The sequence below is a fragment of the Camarhynchus parvulus genome, chromosome 2 (genome assembly GCF_901933205.1).
Source record: "Camarhynchus parvulus chromosome 2, STF_HiC, whole genome shotgun sequence".
NCBI lineage: Eukaryota > Metazoa > Chordata > Aves > Passeriformes > Thraupidae > Camarhynchus > Camarhynchus parvulus.
The window spans coordinates 2,482,213-2,499,794 of record NC_044572.1 but is presented as its reverse complement, the minus strand read 5'-3'; the positions used below and the strand labels follow the sequence as shown (position 1 = coordinate 2,499,794).

General features: G+C 46.2%; 1 protein-coding gene across 1 annotated transcript in view; it reads right to left on the bottom strand.

Moving 5' to 3' along the window:
- OBSCN (obscurin, cytoskeletal calmodulin and titin-interacting RhoGEF) overlaps positions 1-12,619 on the bottom strand; it is a 159,326-nt gene extending 146,707 nt beyond the window's left edge. Inside the window, 2 exon segments of the mRNA XM_030971157.1 lie at positions 1,684-2,792; positions 12,460-12,619. Of these exon segments, the coding sequence (XP_030827017.1) occupies positions 1,684-2,779 (1,096 nt within the window). The 5' untranslated portion in view covers positions 2,780-2,792; positions 12,460-12,619.
- Between the last annotated feature and the right edge of the window lie 4,963 nt (positions 12,620-17,582).

Genomic DNA, 17,582 nt, shown 5'->3' with positions numbered 1-17,582 from the left:
AATCCTTGAGTTTTACCACCCGAGTGGAAAAGTCCTTTGTCTCTGACAGCTCATTTACGGATTCCAAACTGCCTGCTGTCCCCTTTGCCAAATGGGAGAGCAGCTGGAAAATTTAGAGCTTCCTGGATTGTTCAAGGCCAGGTTGGATGGGGCTTGGAGCAAACTGGTTTGGTGGAAGGTGTCCCTGCCCGTGGCAGGAGGTTGGAATGAGATGATATTTAAAATCTCTTCCAATCCAAATCATTCTGGGATTCTGCAAAAATTGTGTGTCACACTTTGGTTGCCATTCTGAAGAACTAGGACTGACCTTCACAAGGGTGAAATTACTCTCTGAAGGCAAGTTCTTCAACCACTTCACCACTGACTGTGGCAAACAAAGTCATCCTGGACCTGGGAGGTTTTCTAGGATTCAAGGAGCACAGACTATCTATCAACCCAAGCTGGCAGAAGGCTGAAGAGCCTGGCAAGAGCCAGGCTGCTGGTGGGTCACTGTACAGGAAAACTGAGCTGGACTGTAATTAGAGTTGGAGTAGGTCCCCCAGGGGATCTGAGGCAGCCTGACACACTCATCTTGTAGGGAGGGGTTTCCACTACTACTACAAATGGCACGTCTGAGTAAACCCCATGGTGAACACAAACCCAGATGTGATTAAAGCCTGGAGGGCGAGACAGAGCATTGGCAGTCACTAACCCAGAGCATGGGAATGGATTTCTTACATCACTGTGAAACCAGGACTGACAGGAGCCTTAGGGACCTGGTGCACCGCAGCTGCCCCAGAACCAGCTGATGCCTTGTGCAGGCTGACCTAGAACAGAGACTGGATGGAGCCAAGGAATAAAGTAGGGATTATTAGGAAGCTTCAATAGATCCACCGTGGGCAGCACCAGAGCCCAGCCAGGGCTGCACCCAAGATGAACCAAAATGGCCCCAAAATGCACGAGCGCTCCCGGGGTCTCTCCCTGGGATCAGTTCTGCTCCATTTGCACCTTGCAGTTCATTGTCCCATTCCAGCTTTAGCCCCGGCAGTCCCACCCTGCTTGTTTTTCTCTCTCCAGCCCACGGTGTTTGTGCTCTTGGGGCTGAGATTTGGATCATTTGTCCTTGGTGCCCAGCTGGAGCAGGAATTGTTTTGTCTCCCTGCTCTGTGCACAGAGCTCACCATGCCCTGATGTGAAGCTCAGATCCACACACTAAAGCAGCACAGAATCTGAAAAATATTAAAGCTAAAACCTGAGGCATCACAGCCAGTTCTGCCGCATCCATCCCTACCTGGCACCTCTTTACTGCCCTTCCTAAGAACCACCAGCAATGGGACTCTGTCCCCAGGTCATCTACGCAAGTGCCCAAGCCCTTTCCACCAGGAGAGCTTTATTCAGCCTTTCCCAGCTTGGGTTGCTGGATAGTCTGTGCTCCTTGAATGCTCCTAGAAAACCTCCCAGATCCAAGATGCCTTTGTTTGCCATAGTCAGTGGTGAAGAACTTGCCTTCAGAGGGTCACTCCACTCTTGTGAATGTCAGTCCTAGTTCTTCAGAATGGCAACAAAAGTGTGACACATCTAACACCCTCCCCTGCAGCAGTTGGGAGGCAGACATTTTGTTCAAACCATACCACTCACCCCACCCTAATTCAAAGGTGCATCCTTGCAGGCACACCCACCCTGATGAGAACCACACCCACCCACCTTTGACAGTGACCAGCACAGAGCTGTAGGTCTGCCCCGCCAGGTTGGAGGCCGTGCAGGTGTACAGCCCGTTGTCCGTCTGCTTGCAGAAGAGGATCTTCAGCACAAAGTTCTCCTGGTCATCCTCGTAGATGACGTGCCGCCGGCCTTCCTCAATGACCTCGTTGTCCTTCTTCCACACAATCACGGGCTTGGGCTCTCCTGTCACGTAGCAGCTGAGCTTGGCGTGCTTGCCCTCGGTCACGCTGCAGGTGCGCGTCAGCGCCCCGGGCGTGGCGTTGCGCGTGCCCTTGGCCAGCCCCGCCGCCCGCTCGTAGTCCCGGGACAGGCCGTAGCCCAGGCTGGACAGCCCCTCCACCGCCGAGTAGGCAGAGTCCAGAGTGCCGTGGGAGATGTCCATCTTCCTGATCTCCTCCCGCCTCTTCTGCAGGTGGGACAGCAAGGAGGCCGTCTTGCCGCTGCTGTCGGGGTTGGAGGAGCCGCGCGTTTCCACCACCAGCGCGGCCGAGGCGCTGGCGGATCCGATGAGGTTCTCTGCCCGGCACGTGTAGGTGCCACTGTCCCCAAGCTGGGCACACTGGATGGTGAGAGCGTTGGACTCGCCAGCAGACTCGATCTGGAAGCGCCCAGCGTCCGCTTTGTTCCTCAGGTATCGCCCATCCTTCTCCCAGTTCACCGAGAGGGGAGGGCTGCCCTGGACTTTGCATTTGAACATGGCGTCTTCTCCCAGGGTTACTTTGATGTTGGAAGGTTTCTGGATGAAGTAAGGAGCTGACTCTGTGACTGTGGTCTCCTCTCCCACCTTGATGCTGACAGCAGCAAAAGCCTCCCCGATGGTGTTCTTGGCCCGGCAGATGTACTGGCCGCTGTCCTCCAGGCTCAGGTCGTAGATGGTTAGCCGGTACAAATCCCCATCCTCCGTGGTTTTAAACCTTCCCCCAGACTGCACTGGAAGTTTATCCTTCTCCCAGCTCACCACTGGGATGGGGTTTCCAATGATCTGGCAGCTCAGGGTGGCATCCTTCCCTACAGACACCATGAACGCCTTGGGCCGGGTCAGGAAGCGCGGGACCCCACTGAGCGAGCTGTAATCCATCCCGGCTTCCTTCCTGCAGGGGCACAGAGAAAAGGGTCAGCAGAGAGCAGGGCAGAGGGTGTACCCAAAAAATCACTGCAATCCCCTGGTATCAGGGTGTTTGTCACCTGGAACCCCAACGTGTGATGATGTTTCCCTCATCTTCAGGACGAGGGAAGAGATGAGAATCTTGACTCTGTGTTTCAGAAGGATGATTTATTATTTTATGATATATATTAAAATAAAACTATATATTAAAACTATGCTAAAAGAATAGAAGAAAGGATTTCATCAGAAGGCTAGCAAAGAAAGGAAAAGAATGATAATAAAATCATGTGACTGACCAGAGTCCTGACACAGCTGGACCTGTGATTGGTCATCAAGTAGAAACAATTCACATGAGACCAATCAAAGATGCACCTGCCATATTCCACAGCAGCAGATAATTATTTAAAAATATATACAAACAATATAATTATTGTTTACATTTCATTTCTGAGGACGCTCAGCTTCTCAGGAGAAAAAATCTTAGCAAAGATATTTTTCAGAAAATATGTCTGCGACACCCACGTTTTCAATGCCCTTCTCATTACGGGTAAGAAGGCCTTGGAATATTATTGGTCTTGAGGATTTCTTACATTTGAGGGTAATAAACTGCTGCATAAGGCAGCTCACTTCCCCACAGAGCCTATGGGCAAAACAGAACTCTTTGGGCAGTTCAGACAGAAGGAAAATGATGATGCCTTTCCTCCATGGCACTCAGAAAGTGACCTGCACTAAAGCTGCATGACAGATGGGCTGGTTCTGCAACCACAAGGAACAAACTGGACACCACATTCTGAGAGATGGGTCTGCCCATCAAGATAACTGCCTCCATCTCCGAATTTGGGTTGGAGGGGACCTTGAAAATCATCTCATTCCAACCCCCTGCCATGGGTAGGAATGTCACTCCCTACAGGTTTTCCAAGAAGACTTGAGTGCACCATTTCTCTTCAAGCTGTTGTGATAGATGAGTAGTGCCATGATTGACTCTCACAATTAACAGACAAATATCATGTATATAGGTTAAGAAAAGTTTATAGATTTATAGTTATGTTGTACCCCCTCATGTGGTTATCAAGGGACAGCTGGAGTTGGGACATCTGGGAGGGCTGGCTTGTCACTATGGTGACATCTGACCTCCAATCAGGATTTGAGGAAGAGATCTCCACCACTGGACAGAGAAGAAGGGGCTGATGGACAGAACTTTGGGAGGGGTTAAAAGGTTAAAAAGGGAAAAATCTCCATTGTGAGGGGGCTGAGCATATGGCAGGGAAAATCTTTTGCTCCCAGTGCCGTAACCTTTTTTCTTTATGCAGTCTTCTGTTGTAATTTTGATAAGGTTTAATAAACCTTCCTAAACTATAAAAAGTGAGTAGCTATTTCTCACACTGTTTAACCTCTTTGGCCTCATGATGCCAGACCCCTCGGTCCTGGCAGCTCCTGTCTGACCATGGGAATGGTCCCACTCCAGGTGAGCACATCCCTGCAATTTCACCTTCCAAGTGCTGCACACAGCAGAAGGACCAGGGCTCTGGGTGCTGTAACTCAGAAAGGAAATAAAACCCAGTCAGTGAGACAGAAATATCCTTCTTAATCCTGCAGCAGTTTGGCTTCCCTGCTGGCCACACATCCACCCACTCTCTCACCCAATGGCAGGTGCTGTCACCATCTCCCCACAGCTCCAGCAGAAATCAATAGGAGCAGGCCAAAACCCTGCTTTAATTTCTTAAATCACCATTTCTCCATCCTCCTCCAGCTCCTGTTAGTGAATTTTTGTTAATGCCCAAACCACTGATGGCATCAGGGAGTGAGGGTTGGATCAACTTGCTGCATGACCTTGGGAAAAATCACATTTTCCCAATTTCTTGTCTCCCCTCCCACTTCTTGATATAAAGACAGGGATGGGCTAGCAAATAATTATGTGCACAGTGTATACATGACAATGTACTTGCTGAGGTAAATGACAAATTGTGCATGAAAATCAATAACAGATTACAAATTTAATTCCATTTATGCTGCTGGGGATTGAAAAATACAAGTTTACCATTAAATCCATACACTGGAAAAGGGGTGGCACAAAGATACAAAATGGTATTTGTTATGAGAGCCCAAGAAACTTTTGGAAAACTGCTTCAGGCACAGGGTGGGATTCTTGGGGTTGTCCTGAATGGTCTTTGTGGGTCCCTTCCAGTTCAGGATATTCTGTGATTTTGGGAGCATTATTATCATTCCAATAGTATTGCTGAGCCAAACTTCATCTGGGTCACAGATCTAAGGCAAAACCAAATGTAACCTTTCTACATATAACAGAAAATATACCCCATGTCCTGTCCTATCCTGTGTCTCCCACTCCAAAGAACACACAAAATGACAAGGAGCAATCAAAGACTTTTCCTTTTAGATGTGATCGATCCTTTCTAAACTAATTCAATTTTGGTTGCTTTTGTTTCCTGGTATCGGGCAAATTTCATTATTCTGCCACAAATCTTTAGAAAATAAAGAAACGGGTTTCAAACATTAAATCTGGGAGGGGGACAAAAAGTAACAAGGAAAATTTACTTTTAGTAAATGCTAGGATGGTAAAGAATGATTGACTTGCAGTTATCAGTGCTAAGACCAACTGACTTTCTGTCAAGTGGCCACCTTCAATACACAGATCTCTTTTTCTCTTGGGTCTCAAACTGGTCTAGAAATCTCTGAATTCGTTTCAACTTCTCTGGACACTCTTACAACCCCAACCCCTGCCCTCAGCTGAGCTTTAAAATGTGTTTTCCATAAACGCTTGTGCAGCTGCAAGCAGAGAAGCTGCACGGAGGGTTAGAAGGGGCAGACAGGAGCCTGGGGCTTGAGCCAAAGTACACTGAAGTCAGTGGAAATTTCCACTGAAGTCAATTGATTGACAATCAGAGTCTCCTGCTCATTTGGGGAAGGACCATTTCAATGCTCAGAAGGAGATGCTGAGGTTCAGCTCAGCTCTGAAGAGCCCAGCAGAACCTCTCACTGCATTAACTAAGAGTTAACAATCAAAACACAGAGCTCGTGTCCTAACACTTCCCAGCCACTAGCCTGAACTTCAGGCTGCACTGTGCCATCAAAGCACTTGGATTCACCTTCAGAAGACACTGCCACGTCTCACTCTTCCTGGGTTCCTATTGTGTCCAATAAATGCATAACTCTGAGTTATTTCCAGCTTTGCAGTGTCAAAAAGAGCAGAAAATTAGAGTTGCTTCACTTCTCCATCAAACCGGGCTCTGCATAACAAGGACAAGTGCCTGGAGGTGGCTACAGAGACACAAGAGGAGCTGCCAGGGACCTCTCAGCAACCAGGGGCTTCCCTCAGCCCACCTGTGTGCCATTTCCATCACCTGGGCCCCAGGACATTTCTGGGCCTGGAGGAGCAGGGTGAGGGCTCCCAAAGCCCGACTCTTATGCTGCTCACTTTCTAAAGTGCATCCTTCTCTCCCTGCTAAGCTGTGCCCAAAAAAACCACAACCCAGATGCTGCCTGGGACCTCTGAGAGTCAGGAACAGCCAAAAATACTCAAAAACCAGAGTTAGGAACAGTCAAAAACAGTCAAAAACCAGAGTCGGGAACAGCCAGAAAACAGCCAAAAAAACCAGCCAAATACCAGCCAAAAACCAAAACCAGCCAAAAACCAAAACCAGCCAAAAAAACCCCAAAACCAGCCAAAAAAAATAAAACAAAAAACAGCCAAAAAAAAAAAAAAGGCCCCCAAAAATAAAAACCAGCCAAAAAACCAGAGAGTCAGGAACAGCCAAAAACCACCACACTCCTGTCAGTTTTGCTCCTGAACCAAACTGGTGCAGCAAATCCATCCAAGATGTTTCTTCCCAGTGGCCTCAAGGTCCAGTCTCCCTCTCCCATGGCTCCCAAAAACTCATCTGGTGTTCGCAACTCCTCCCCATCCAGTTCGAGATCCTGTGTCCACAGACCTCCTAGTGTGGGGTGAAAATCCACATCCCCTGCTCTTACCTACACCTTCACCATGTACCCTCACACTCTATAAGGTTTTCACACCATTATGAATGGCCAGAATGCCAGAAAAAAAAACCCAGGGATCAGTGAAAATAGTGCATGCTCATCATTATTTTAGCTATTTTTCTAACACAGAAAGAAAAACAGGGTTTCTTCCTTGCTCTGCTGCTGGTTGGCTTTTGTAATTATGAGATAGACACTCCAGTTAGTCCCCATCTTAAAAAAGGGGGGAAAACTTGTTTTATGGGTGTGGAGAGCATGAAATGCAGCAAGAGGCATGAAATCCTAACCTGCAGCAAGGATGAGGCTGTGTGTGTATCTAACACATGTAACAAGTTAAGCTGCACAAGGTAAATTACATTTTATCATTTCAAATGGGATAAAACCCATCACACTGGATTAGGATGATAAATAGATTTACGAGCCAGGAGAGGACAGACTTGTGAATGCACTAAAAGGAAAAGATTTAATATTTCTACTGTGTAACTTGTCAATCAACTTATTCAATAATTACTCTGACTTCAATTATTTACAGGTTCATTCAAACTTCAAAAAAGCCCAGTAACTCTGAAACTTAAAAAAAAAAAATAGTAACTCTCTGTAAATTGCAGGACAGCTCCCTTGGAAGCAACAGGACCAGCAACAAAGCATGAATAAAGCTAGTCAATGCAAATGCCCTTTCCAATAAATCTCAGACATTTGCCAGTGTCACATTTCCCCATGTAATCCCTCTGTGATGAATCATTTGCAGCAGAGATCACATTCCCATCCTGGGCATTTCTGAGCACGCCAAAGGCAAACTGGCAGCACTTATAATTTTGCTTATGTCTTTATTCATTCGGATTTTCCCTGGTTTGTGTTTGGGGGAAGAGGCAGGGCTGCACAGAGCTGACAGATAAATAAATAAATCACTGCCCTGGGGCCAACAAGCAGCTGGTCCAGGCCTCCTGTGCCATCACTGTCAGTGTCTGCTTCCCATGGGCAGGGGAATGAGTGCCTTGCAGTAGGAACCAGAGAGTTCTCCAGTGCCTGATGGAGTATTTGGAAGTGGGACACATCAGGAGGTGGAGAGCCATGATGGTGGTGCCACCAAATCCTGAATGGTTTGGGTTGGAAGGGATCTCAAAGATCATCCAGTTCCACCCCCTGCCATGGCAGGGACACCTTCCACCATCCCAGGTTGCTCCAAGCTCTGTCCAACCTGGCCTGGGACACTTCCAGGGATCCAGGGGCAGCCACAGCTGCTCTGGGCATCCTGTTCCAGGGCCTCAGCACCCTCACAGGGAAGAATTTCTTCCTAATATTCAACCCAACCTTGCCCTCTGGCAGTGGGCGCCATTCCCTGTGTCCTGTCCCTCCATCCCTTGTCCCCAGTCCCTCTCCAGCTCTCCTGGAGCCCCTTCAGGCCCTGCAAGGGGCTCTGAGCTCTCCCTGGACCATTCTCTCCTCCAGGCTGTCCCTCAGCTCTCCCAGCCTGGCTCCATCCCAGCCTCCTGGATTCACTGTGCAGTGCTGGCTGATGGGTTGGGTTGGATTCACGTTGCTTCATCACTGCTGATCTGCACCTGGAAAACCTTCTACAGCCTCTCAGGAGGCAGAGGCCTCCCCCCATGGTCAACTGGTCCCCAGGCTGTCAGCAGCCCGTGAGGAAGCTCCTTGTGTGAGACAGGACAGGGGGAACAGGTTAATCTCTGTCCAAGCCTTTCCATTCAAGGATTAGAAAGAGAATCCTGTCCACCATGGTAGGAAAATTAATCTACAAACACCAGAGGTTTATGTCCAAAAAGGAGACAGAGGAGTCCTTTTTGGCTTTATTCCAATAAAGGGAGAGGCCATGAGGCATTCTCCTGGGATCTCTCCAATTTTTGGAGGATGCAGCCTCCTTTTTATCCCAATTTCCCAGCCGCATTTCCCTTCTCTCTTTCCCCATTGGCTGAGGCACTTGAGAAGTTCAGACTTCCCAAAATGCCTGATACCAAAGATTACCCTCTAATGTATAACCCTCTCTTTTAATTTTTAATTCTTACAGAATTTAGGGGTTTTTCTTCTCCATCGTTTCTTTCATCTTTCCATGTCTAATTTCATTTATCAACAAACCTAAACTTTATTTGTAAAAGCAAAGCTCTTTTTCCATTCACCAATCAGTGGAATCCTTCCCATTGTTTCTTTTCTCTCCCAGTGCTGGTTTTATCTACCAGCAGACCCACAGCTTGTTTGGAAAGACAAATCCACTATTCCTCTCAACCAGGACTCAGAGCACAAAGCACGATGCAATCCATCCCATAAAACATTCCCAAGACAATGTGGCCACAAGTAGCAAAATTAGAGATTTTGGGGATATAATAAAATCTAAGGGATCACCAAGGTCCAAACACAGATCAGAAGCACAGAATTTCAACACCACATTAAGCCACATCATGACTCGTTTGCTCATTTCCTCAATCCTCTTTTACCCGTTCTTTGCCCAAGACAAAAATGTGTTGATCTGAGGTATTTTTCTTGCCTTTGGAGTTTATGTTTCCTGAACTTCCTCTGCAATGCTAAATTCTAATCCTCTCACTCCTTTTCCTGACAGGAAAGGCAGGATTTACAGGGAACCTCCTGCCTCTGAATCCTGAGCTTTCAAAGAACATACCTGAAATGAAAGCTCCAGATAAAAATCAAGGCAGCGCCGCTATTACTGCAGTTTACACGACTTATCTGCTTGTACTGCTCCATCTAAAAACAGCAGGAAATGGAATCTGTGGGTGGGAAGGGAAGTCCATGAGTTGTCAAATGGGAAGTTTGGGTTTCCTTTGATGTTTAAAATCCTGCTGAGGGAAAGCAGCAGCAACCCAGCTGCCCTCTGGCTTCCAGTGGCTTCCCAGGGAATGGACAACTCTGGAACAGCACGAGTGTTGGGTGTCAGCTGCAGGCTGGGTGACATCAGCTGGGCTCTGGTGGGTGCCTGAGAGCTGTCACAGCAGACAGGGAGCTCTGGGGGTGAAATGCACACCAGCACAGGCAGTGCTGCTGCCCATGACACCCCTAAATCGGGGCTCAGCGCTCTAATCCAGGCGGGCGGGATTTATCCCCTTCCAGCGGTATCTGTGCCTCGGGAGCTGGGCTCAGGGCTTAGCTTGGCCTACTCTGAATTCCACTGCAGTGAGGGAGAAGCGATTTTGGCATGTCCAAAGGTCACTGGATGAGCAGATGGGGGAGGTTTCTGTGGGGGATCCATCACTGGAGGTGTTGGACACAGAGAACTCGCAGCACACGAAGCCTTTTGCGAGGAGCTTCTAACTGGGCTCAGAGTACGGTTTTGTTGGAACCCAGGACATCCCTCTGGCTGCCCTGGAGGGCTCAGAGAACCTTGGCACAGAGCCCAAGACCCCTGTGCCTTTGATTTTAACCCATGAAAAAAAATACCAACCTCCTATGAAGACTTACAAGCCACAAGAGTTTAAGTAGAATGACAGTTATTTTGTCACAAGGTGGAAAAGCAGAATTTTGGGATTTTAGAATGGGGGTTCAGAAGCCAAGATGGAGGGATTTGGGTGTGCCTTGTCCTTCTTTCTCCTTCTTGGCCTCCATCTTCTGGGTGATGGTGGCACTTTTGGATTGGTTTAGAGCAGAGACAGACTGTCTAACATAGGTGATAGGGATTGGGAAATTATTGTAAATAAAGTACACGTAGTTTTTAGTATAAAAAGCCAACACCACCCCAAGGGTGGTCAGTGTGCCACAACCCAACCTGCCAGACAGACCTCAGCAGGTCAGAGAAAGAATGTAATACATAACAGAGAATAAACAACCTTGAAAATCACAGCCAAAGAATCCTGACTCCTTCTTCAAGCACCGGGCTGGGAAAAAGTGACTTTCCAACACCTCGGGGTCATCCTGACCACAAAGACCCCAAGAAGGCTTGTCTGCATTCCCTCCCATCCACAGCCTCCATCCTAAGCCAAAATCCATGGGAGATGTTGAGGGAAAGTTGGCAGGTCAGGGGCTGACATGGTGTTAAACATGGTGAGCAGCCCTCAGGGAAAAGGAGAAGCTCGAGACAATTCTGACCTTCAGGGTAGGGCTGAAATGCACCAAGTGCCTCAGAGGGACCTGCACCCCCTCATGCTCCCCCTGCTAATCCCTTATCAATAACCTGGGTGTTCCCAATGATTGGTAGCAAACATGGGTTCAAACATTTAGAGAATTCCAACGAGGAGCAAGAGCAAATCACGTGGTTCGTGAACATCACTGGGCAGGAGGGTCAGACACCTCCCAGCCATGTTAGCAGCACACACTTCATAAAAACCACAAGAGATTCAAGCCACTCAGGTGATTTATATGGTTAAAACACCTTTTATCTTGCCTCCTTTACAGAGACAGACTTAGCTTGGAAAACTCATCCTACTTTCAACCACCTGGCCAGAAACCATTCTCCATCAACACACCACCAGCTCCAAGAAACTCCATGCAAGGAAAGGATTTCATCCTCCTTAGGTTTTACTGCAACATGGGGACTTCACATCCCACGCTTGATGGAGCTACAAAACCACCCCTGAGACTCCCAGAGGCCTAAAACTGCACAGAGCAGCCCCTCAGGACTCCACAGCAGCCACTTTTCCTTCTATTCTTATGAGCCTCACATGGCTGCTCTGACAATAGCAAAAGGCCAAAGCACCAGGGAGGTCTGGGCACCTTGTGATGCTCACTCCTGTTCTGTGGGGCTGAGAATAAAGGAGACAAATTGAGAGAAAACACACAAATTCTGGGCTTTCCCACCCAGGAGACAGAAAAGGAGCAATGAAAATATAGAAACTTCATCACAAATTTCACCCAGCTGCATTTTGCTTTACACACAGGCCTGGAGAGAAGCAGCTGTGCCAGAATCTCAGAAAAAAAAAAAAAATTTGCAAAGCTAGAAATTCTGCAAAGCTAGAAATGCTCCTGGTTTGGCCCATGTGATTTCCTCCACGAGGGAGTTGCAGGATCACAGCTCCCATATGGACAAAGAATTCCCCTGGTGACAATCAGCCACGACCTAAGCCCTTGTATTTTAACAAGTGCACGTCATTGTCATTACAGTCACTCCACCCCATTGAGCTGTAGGGCCCAAAATAGCCTCAGCTGTCCAGCTCCATCTCTCCCTATCTCCCCTCAGAACCATTTGGAGAAACGGGAGGAGGGTGGGGGGCTGCAGAGTCAATCTGTATTGACACCAGAGAGGAGCTCAGAGGAGGAAAAAGTCCTGGCTGAAGAGAAAAGCTGCACTGAGATGATGCCCTGGAAATAAAGCTTTTTGAAATGTTCCTTCCTGCCACCTCTCCATGTGTTTTTCCAGGCTCTTCATGCCCAGTGGTGTCTCAGATTTGGGGACAAAGTGTATCAAGTTGAGTCTACGGCTCTAAACCTGATTTTTTTCACTCTGCTCCTCTAGAGGCTGACATTTGCTCAGAAGTAATTAAGCAGAACAACACACATTTGGCTCAGAGTAAAGGAAGGATGGGTTTAGTACCTGCACCTTCAGCTCCATCCCCAAATAGGTTTCATAAAGTAAAACATCCTCAGGCATGGCACAAAAACAACCTCACCCCTCCCTCAGCTACCAACAAACCTTCTCCACTTCCTTCTGGATGTCAGCATCCCCAAATCCACCTGTCCTTAGCTGAAGGCTTTGGTCTTACCTGGAGTCTTGTCTGAGTCTGGGGAGGACAAAGCTCCGGGCAGAGGAAGGAAAATCCGATTCCTACTGAGATGAAAGGAGGGGGAAGAGGGAAGAGGGGAACAGAGGACGCGGGGAGACCATGTTGGCTTGGGTTCCCCCCCTCTTTCCCCTCCAGGAAATAAAACAGAAACCTCAGCAATGGCAGGGAGGTGCAGAAGGTGCCCCCACGTCCCCCTGCAGTGGCTCTGCTGGCCAGGGTTAGGCTGTGCCACCCCCCTGACCCTCCTCTCTGGGTTGTCCTCCTCCAGTCAAATCGCTGACGTGCTTCTCCTTCCCTCCAGAGCCCGGCTCCAAAATAGCTCTGGGTGTCATTTACCGGGGAGATTAAATTTCCTGCAGCACACAGGCAAAAGGGCAGCGTTTTAGGGACTCACTGCCACAGCCCAGCAACTGCAGGGGGTTAAAAACCCCAAAAATGGGGGGTTTGGGTGGGCTGGGGGACAGGCTGTGGGGACAGGGTGGGTCAGAGCTGTTCCTCAAGGGTCCATCCCACAGCTAAATGTGATGTGGGACTCAGGAATGGGGGGCTGCTGAATTATCAGCATTGCACACTGGACAGGAATTCTGTCCCAAAGGCATCAGATTAATTGTAGGTTTATTTATAAATAAATAAATAGCTGCCAGGCAGGAGCTGTTACAATGGCAAATCAACAGCAAGTTAATGATCCTAAGTGTGTCTCTGGCCCCTCACCTTGTATATATATATATATATAGGTTATATAAAGTTAAGTGTATATATATATGTAACCCATATGTAACCTATATATATATATATACGTATTTCCCCACCTTTTTGCCTCATTAATACAAACTGTGCACAAAAATCACCTGAGCAGCCAATCCATCACATCTCAAAGGCTCAACATCATCATTTCTATGTTTACAGGTCAAATTTCTAGTTTTTAAAAACAATTTCCTTGGGGGCCATGCCAATTCTTATTGGCAATCACAGTATTTTAAATTTAAAACTGATTTTTGCTAATGGCCTAAGAGCTACAACAGAGCCCAGCAGGCTCCCCCACAACCACTTCAGCTCTGTGCAAATATCAGGAGTGAACTGCAAGATATGCTTATTTTTGGCAGTAAACAAAGCAGATAAGGTGCTGCATAGCCCAAGGCTCTGAAGACTCAGTGATATGTTGTGTTAAATCACTTTTCAGGGCACAAAACCAGCACCAGAGCAGCACAAGGGAATTTTAGCTGGGATTTTTGAAAGCAGGGCTTGAAGAGAATCACAGAATTCCAGAATGGCTTGGGGTGGAAGGGACCTTAAGGATCATCTTGTTTCATTCCCCAGGAATCGTTCAAGGTCAGGCTGTACAGGGCTTGGGGTAATTTGGGATAGCTGGAGGTGTCCTTACCCATGCAGGAGGAGAATGAGATGAGGTTTAAGGCGCCTCACAGCCTGAACTATTCTGTGATTCTGTCAAAATTAATAATAAGATTACAGGATTGAGGAGAAAAAAAGATTCAAGGTGCTACCTGAACACCCTGTGCATTGGCTGAGGTACTTTATCCAATGTTCAGCTCTGTGAAAAACTCATCCCCTCTTAAAGACAGTGCCCACTGTGCTTGTTGAGCCCTCTCTTCTGAAGGTGGAATAAAGTTTCAGCTGTAGGACTTACAGAGGTTTCCCAAAGGCACAGGAACGTGCCCAGGGTGTGTTAGCAACAGCTCTCAGCAGAATTCTCTCTGAATCAGCAGGATTTGGTTTCTGAACAGGCACTGCCCCACAAACTGGACATCAGCAGACTCCAAGGCCTGTCCCCAGCTGATGCCTCAGGTTGTAGCTTTTATATTTTCAGATTCTGTGCTGCTTTAGTGTGTGGGTCTGAGCTTCACATCAGGGCATGATGAGCTCTGTGCACAGAGCAGGGAGACAAAACAATTCCTGCTCCAGCTGGGCACCAAGGACAAATGATCCAAATCTCAGCCCCAGGAGCACAAACACCGTGGGCTGGAGAGAGAAAAACAAGCAGGGTGGGACTGCCTGGGCTAAAGCTGGAATGGGACAATGAACTGCAAGATGCAAATGGAGCAGAACTGATCCCAGGGAGAGACCCCGGGAGCGCTCGTGCATTTTGGGGCCATTTTGGTTCATCTTGGATGCAGCCCTGGCTGGGCTCTTGTGCTGCCCAAGGTGCATCCATGGAGGAGATCCTTTTCATAAATCCCTGCTTTATTCTTTAGCTCTGTCCAGTCTCTGTTCTAGGCCAGCCTGCACAAGGCATCACAACTGGTAATTTGGAATAATCCAGTGTCCATTTGGAGCAAACCAAAGGAAATTTGCTGTTCCCCAGCCCTCTGTGACACCACCTTGCACTTCCCTGCCCTGTGCAACTGCCAGAGGCACCAGGTAGATTTTTACGGAATTAAATGAGCAGTGCCTTTCCTTTAACATCTTGGTGACTTTGAGGAAGATCTCAGAGACTTTACGATCTCCATCTTGAGGTTTTTTTGGTAAAGGACCAACTGTGTGTACCAGAACTGCAAAGTGACTCCACCAATGCAATAATTTGAGGGAAGAAATTTTCCCCAATATTCAAACTAAACCTTCCCTCCTGGCACAACTTGAGGCAATTCCCTCTCCTCCTGTCCCTGTTCCCTGGAAGCAGAGCCTGACCCCCCCCAGCTTCCCCCTCCTGTCAGGAGTTGTGCAGAACAAGAAAATCCCCCCTAAATCTCCTTTTCTCCTCCTTTTTTTGCCCTAATTCTCCTGACACGAGTTGGATTGTCTGAAAAGTCAGACAATGCCCCAAAAAATCACTAAAAATTAAAAAGAGAGAAATATCTCCAATCTCAATGAGTTATTACCTATTCAGGAACTACAACTTGTCATGAGTTTAAAATAAAAGAGCATCCTATAATGATGAGCTAATAAAAGTTCCACCTTATAGAGAGAGCGGGCTTGAAAAACACCCTGGATCTGGACAAAGACAAATAAAATATCATCAGGCACAATTCTAGTCCCTTCCTCTTTGAAATAAAAACTGAGAGCTTTTCCATAAATGTGTTTTCTCCCCACAACAAGCATCGAGAAGATGTGCTCGAAACAGAAACTTGTGCAGTTTTAAAACACGCAAAAATCTTTCTTTGTCCTTGAAAACCATATTTTGAAGTTCCAACCCTGCCCATCTGAAGAGTTCAGTTGGAAATAAAAGGATGCCAAATGGAATTAACCAGAGTTTACAGGCACCAAAACAAGCTGTGTTTAGGCTTTCTCCAAGAAATCAATTTAAATTATTTGAATTATAATAACTAGCAAGGCCTGAGGCATTATATCTTATTTCAATATTCCTCTGAAATATGAGATTTTTTGCATAAAAAGGCAGGTTTTTGTAGAAAAAAAATATTCTTGCTTCTCTCTGTGGGAGAATTTAATTTGATTTTTTCCCCATGTGATACTGCACAAGAATTTAAAAGCTGACACCATTTATTTCTCCTCAGTATGTTTACTTAAATTTTACAACTAAAAAATCCTGATGTGTTGTCTCCCAATCTAGCATTGTCAGAAAAATAAAATTAAATAAAATCAATGCTAATAAAAATTTCACACAGAAATAAGTTACAGAAAATAATTTTTTTTTTCCTACCACATCTAATTCTGATGGGGAAGAGCACCTTATTCTGAATTAAACCTCACAAGAAATTCCCCAAGGCAGTTCTATCACGAGGGAACACATTCCCTTAAGAAGTTTACTTATACCTGGCAATGTTAATTGAGAAAGTCATGGAGGACACAGAAAATTAATATACAGAGGCAAATTATGTATTACATTGATTTAAAAAAGAACAGAGGAACTGGGTTAATTTTTCTTCAATTCCTAACTGGATTAATTTTTCTTAAAATACCCGTTTTTTTTAGAATTTCAGGACAAAAAAAAATTAACAAAAGGCTGAAATGACACATCTTGCCAAGGCTTCCAAAAAAACTTCTACAAGTTCCTTCTTATTTTATGCTTTCCTGAGCTCCTCTGCTCTCAACATTAAACCTTTTTCTATATTGCTCATAAAATACCTAAATTTAAAAACTCCTGCTGTGATTTAACCCCGTATATCCCAAACATTTTCTCAGGATGTTTGAATATTTGTGCATCCCAGTATGGATTTTTGCCCATCTCAAAACAACTGAAGAGTCACTGGTCCCAAATCCACCTGTGCTTCCCAGTAATCCCCAAATCTTCCCAGAGCTGCACCTGAGCAGCATTTTCCTGGCATTAAGAACTAGACTGAAAAAATAAAAATTAAAAAAAAAAATTAAATGAAAGGTTAAAAAAAAAGTTTCCTGAATTTTGTGTTGGTGGAAGTCTAAGCCTGGCTGAAGCCTCAAGGGACTCTTCCAAAATCAGATTTTCAATAAAATTATGGCTCTGATGGGAAAATCTGTCTGGTTCTGTTGGGCCAATCCTTCCACTTTGGCATTGAACCTTCAATAACCACACAGTGAATAAAGCTCTGCACCTGCTCTACACCACAATCCAAAACCGGCTACAGGTCTCTCACAGTGCCAAGTTATTCCCTACAGGAAAAAAAAATTAATTTCATGCTGGTAGAAATGTAAATTTTACAACTTCTTTTGCACTGAGGGCAGTGTAATTGCCATAGAATAACACCACACTTGGTATAAAAATGGCTTTTTGCCCACAGAAGATGTGAACTCCCCATCCCTGGAAGGGTTCAAGGCCAGGTTGGATTTGGCTCTGAGCAACCTGAGAAATAATTTGTTTGGGTTTTTTTCATTTAAAAAACCCAAACAAATAAACAACCACAGCACAAAGCAAACAGAAGCCCACAAACAAAAAAAAAGGAACACAAAAAAACCCCAAACAAACAAACAAACACACACCAAAAAATTAAAAACAAAACCAACAAAACCAACCACCAACCCAAAACAAAAAATCCAAACAGAGAATCCCAGAGTGGTTTGGGTCAGAAAGGACCCTAACAAATTCTATTAAAAAACCCAAACAAACAAACAATCACAGCACAAAGCAAGCAAAAAAGAAAACAGAAAACCCTAAAATAAACAAAAAACAAAAAAAAATTTAAAAATCCCCAAAAACCCAAGCAACCAACCCAAAA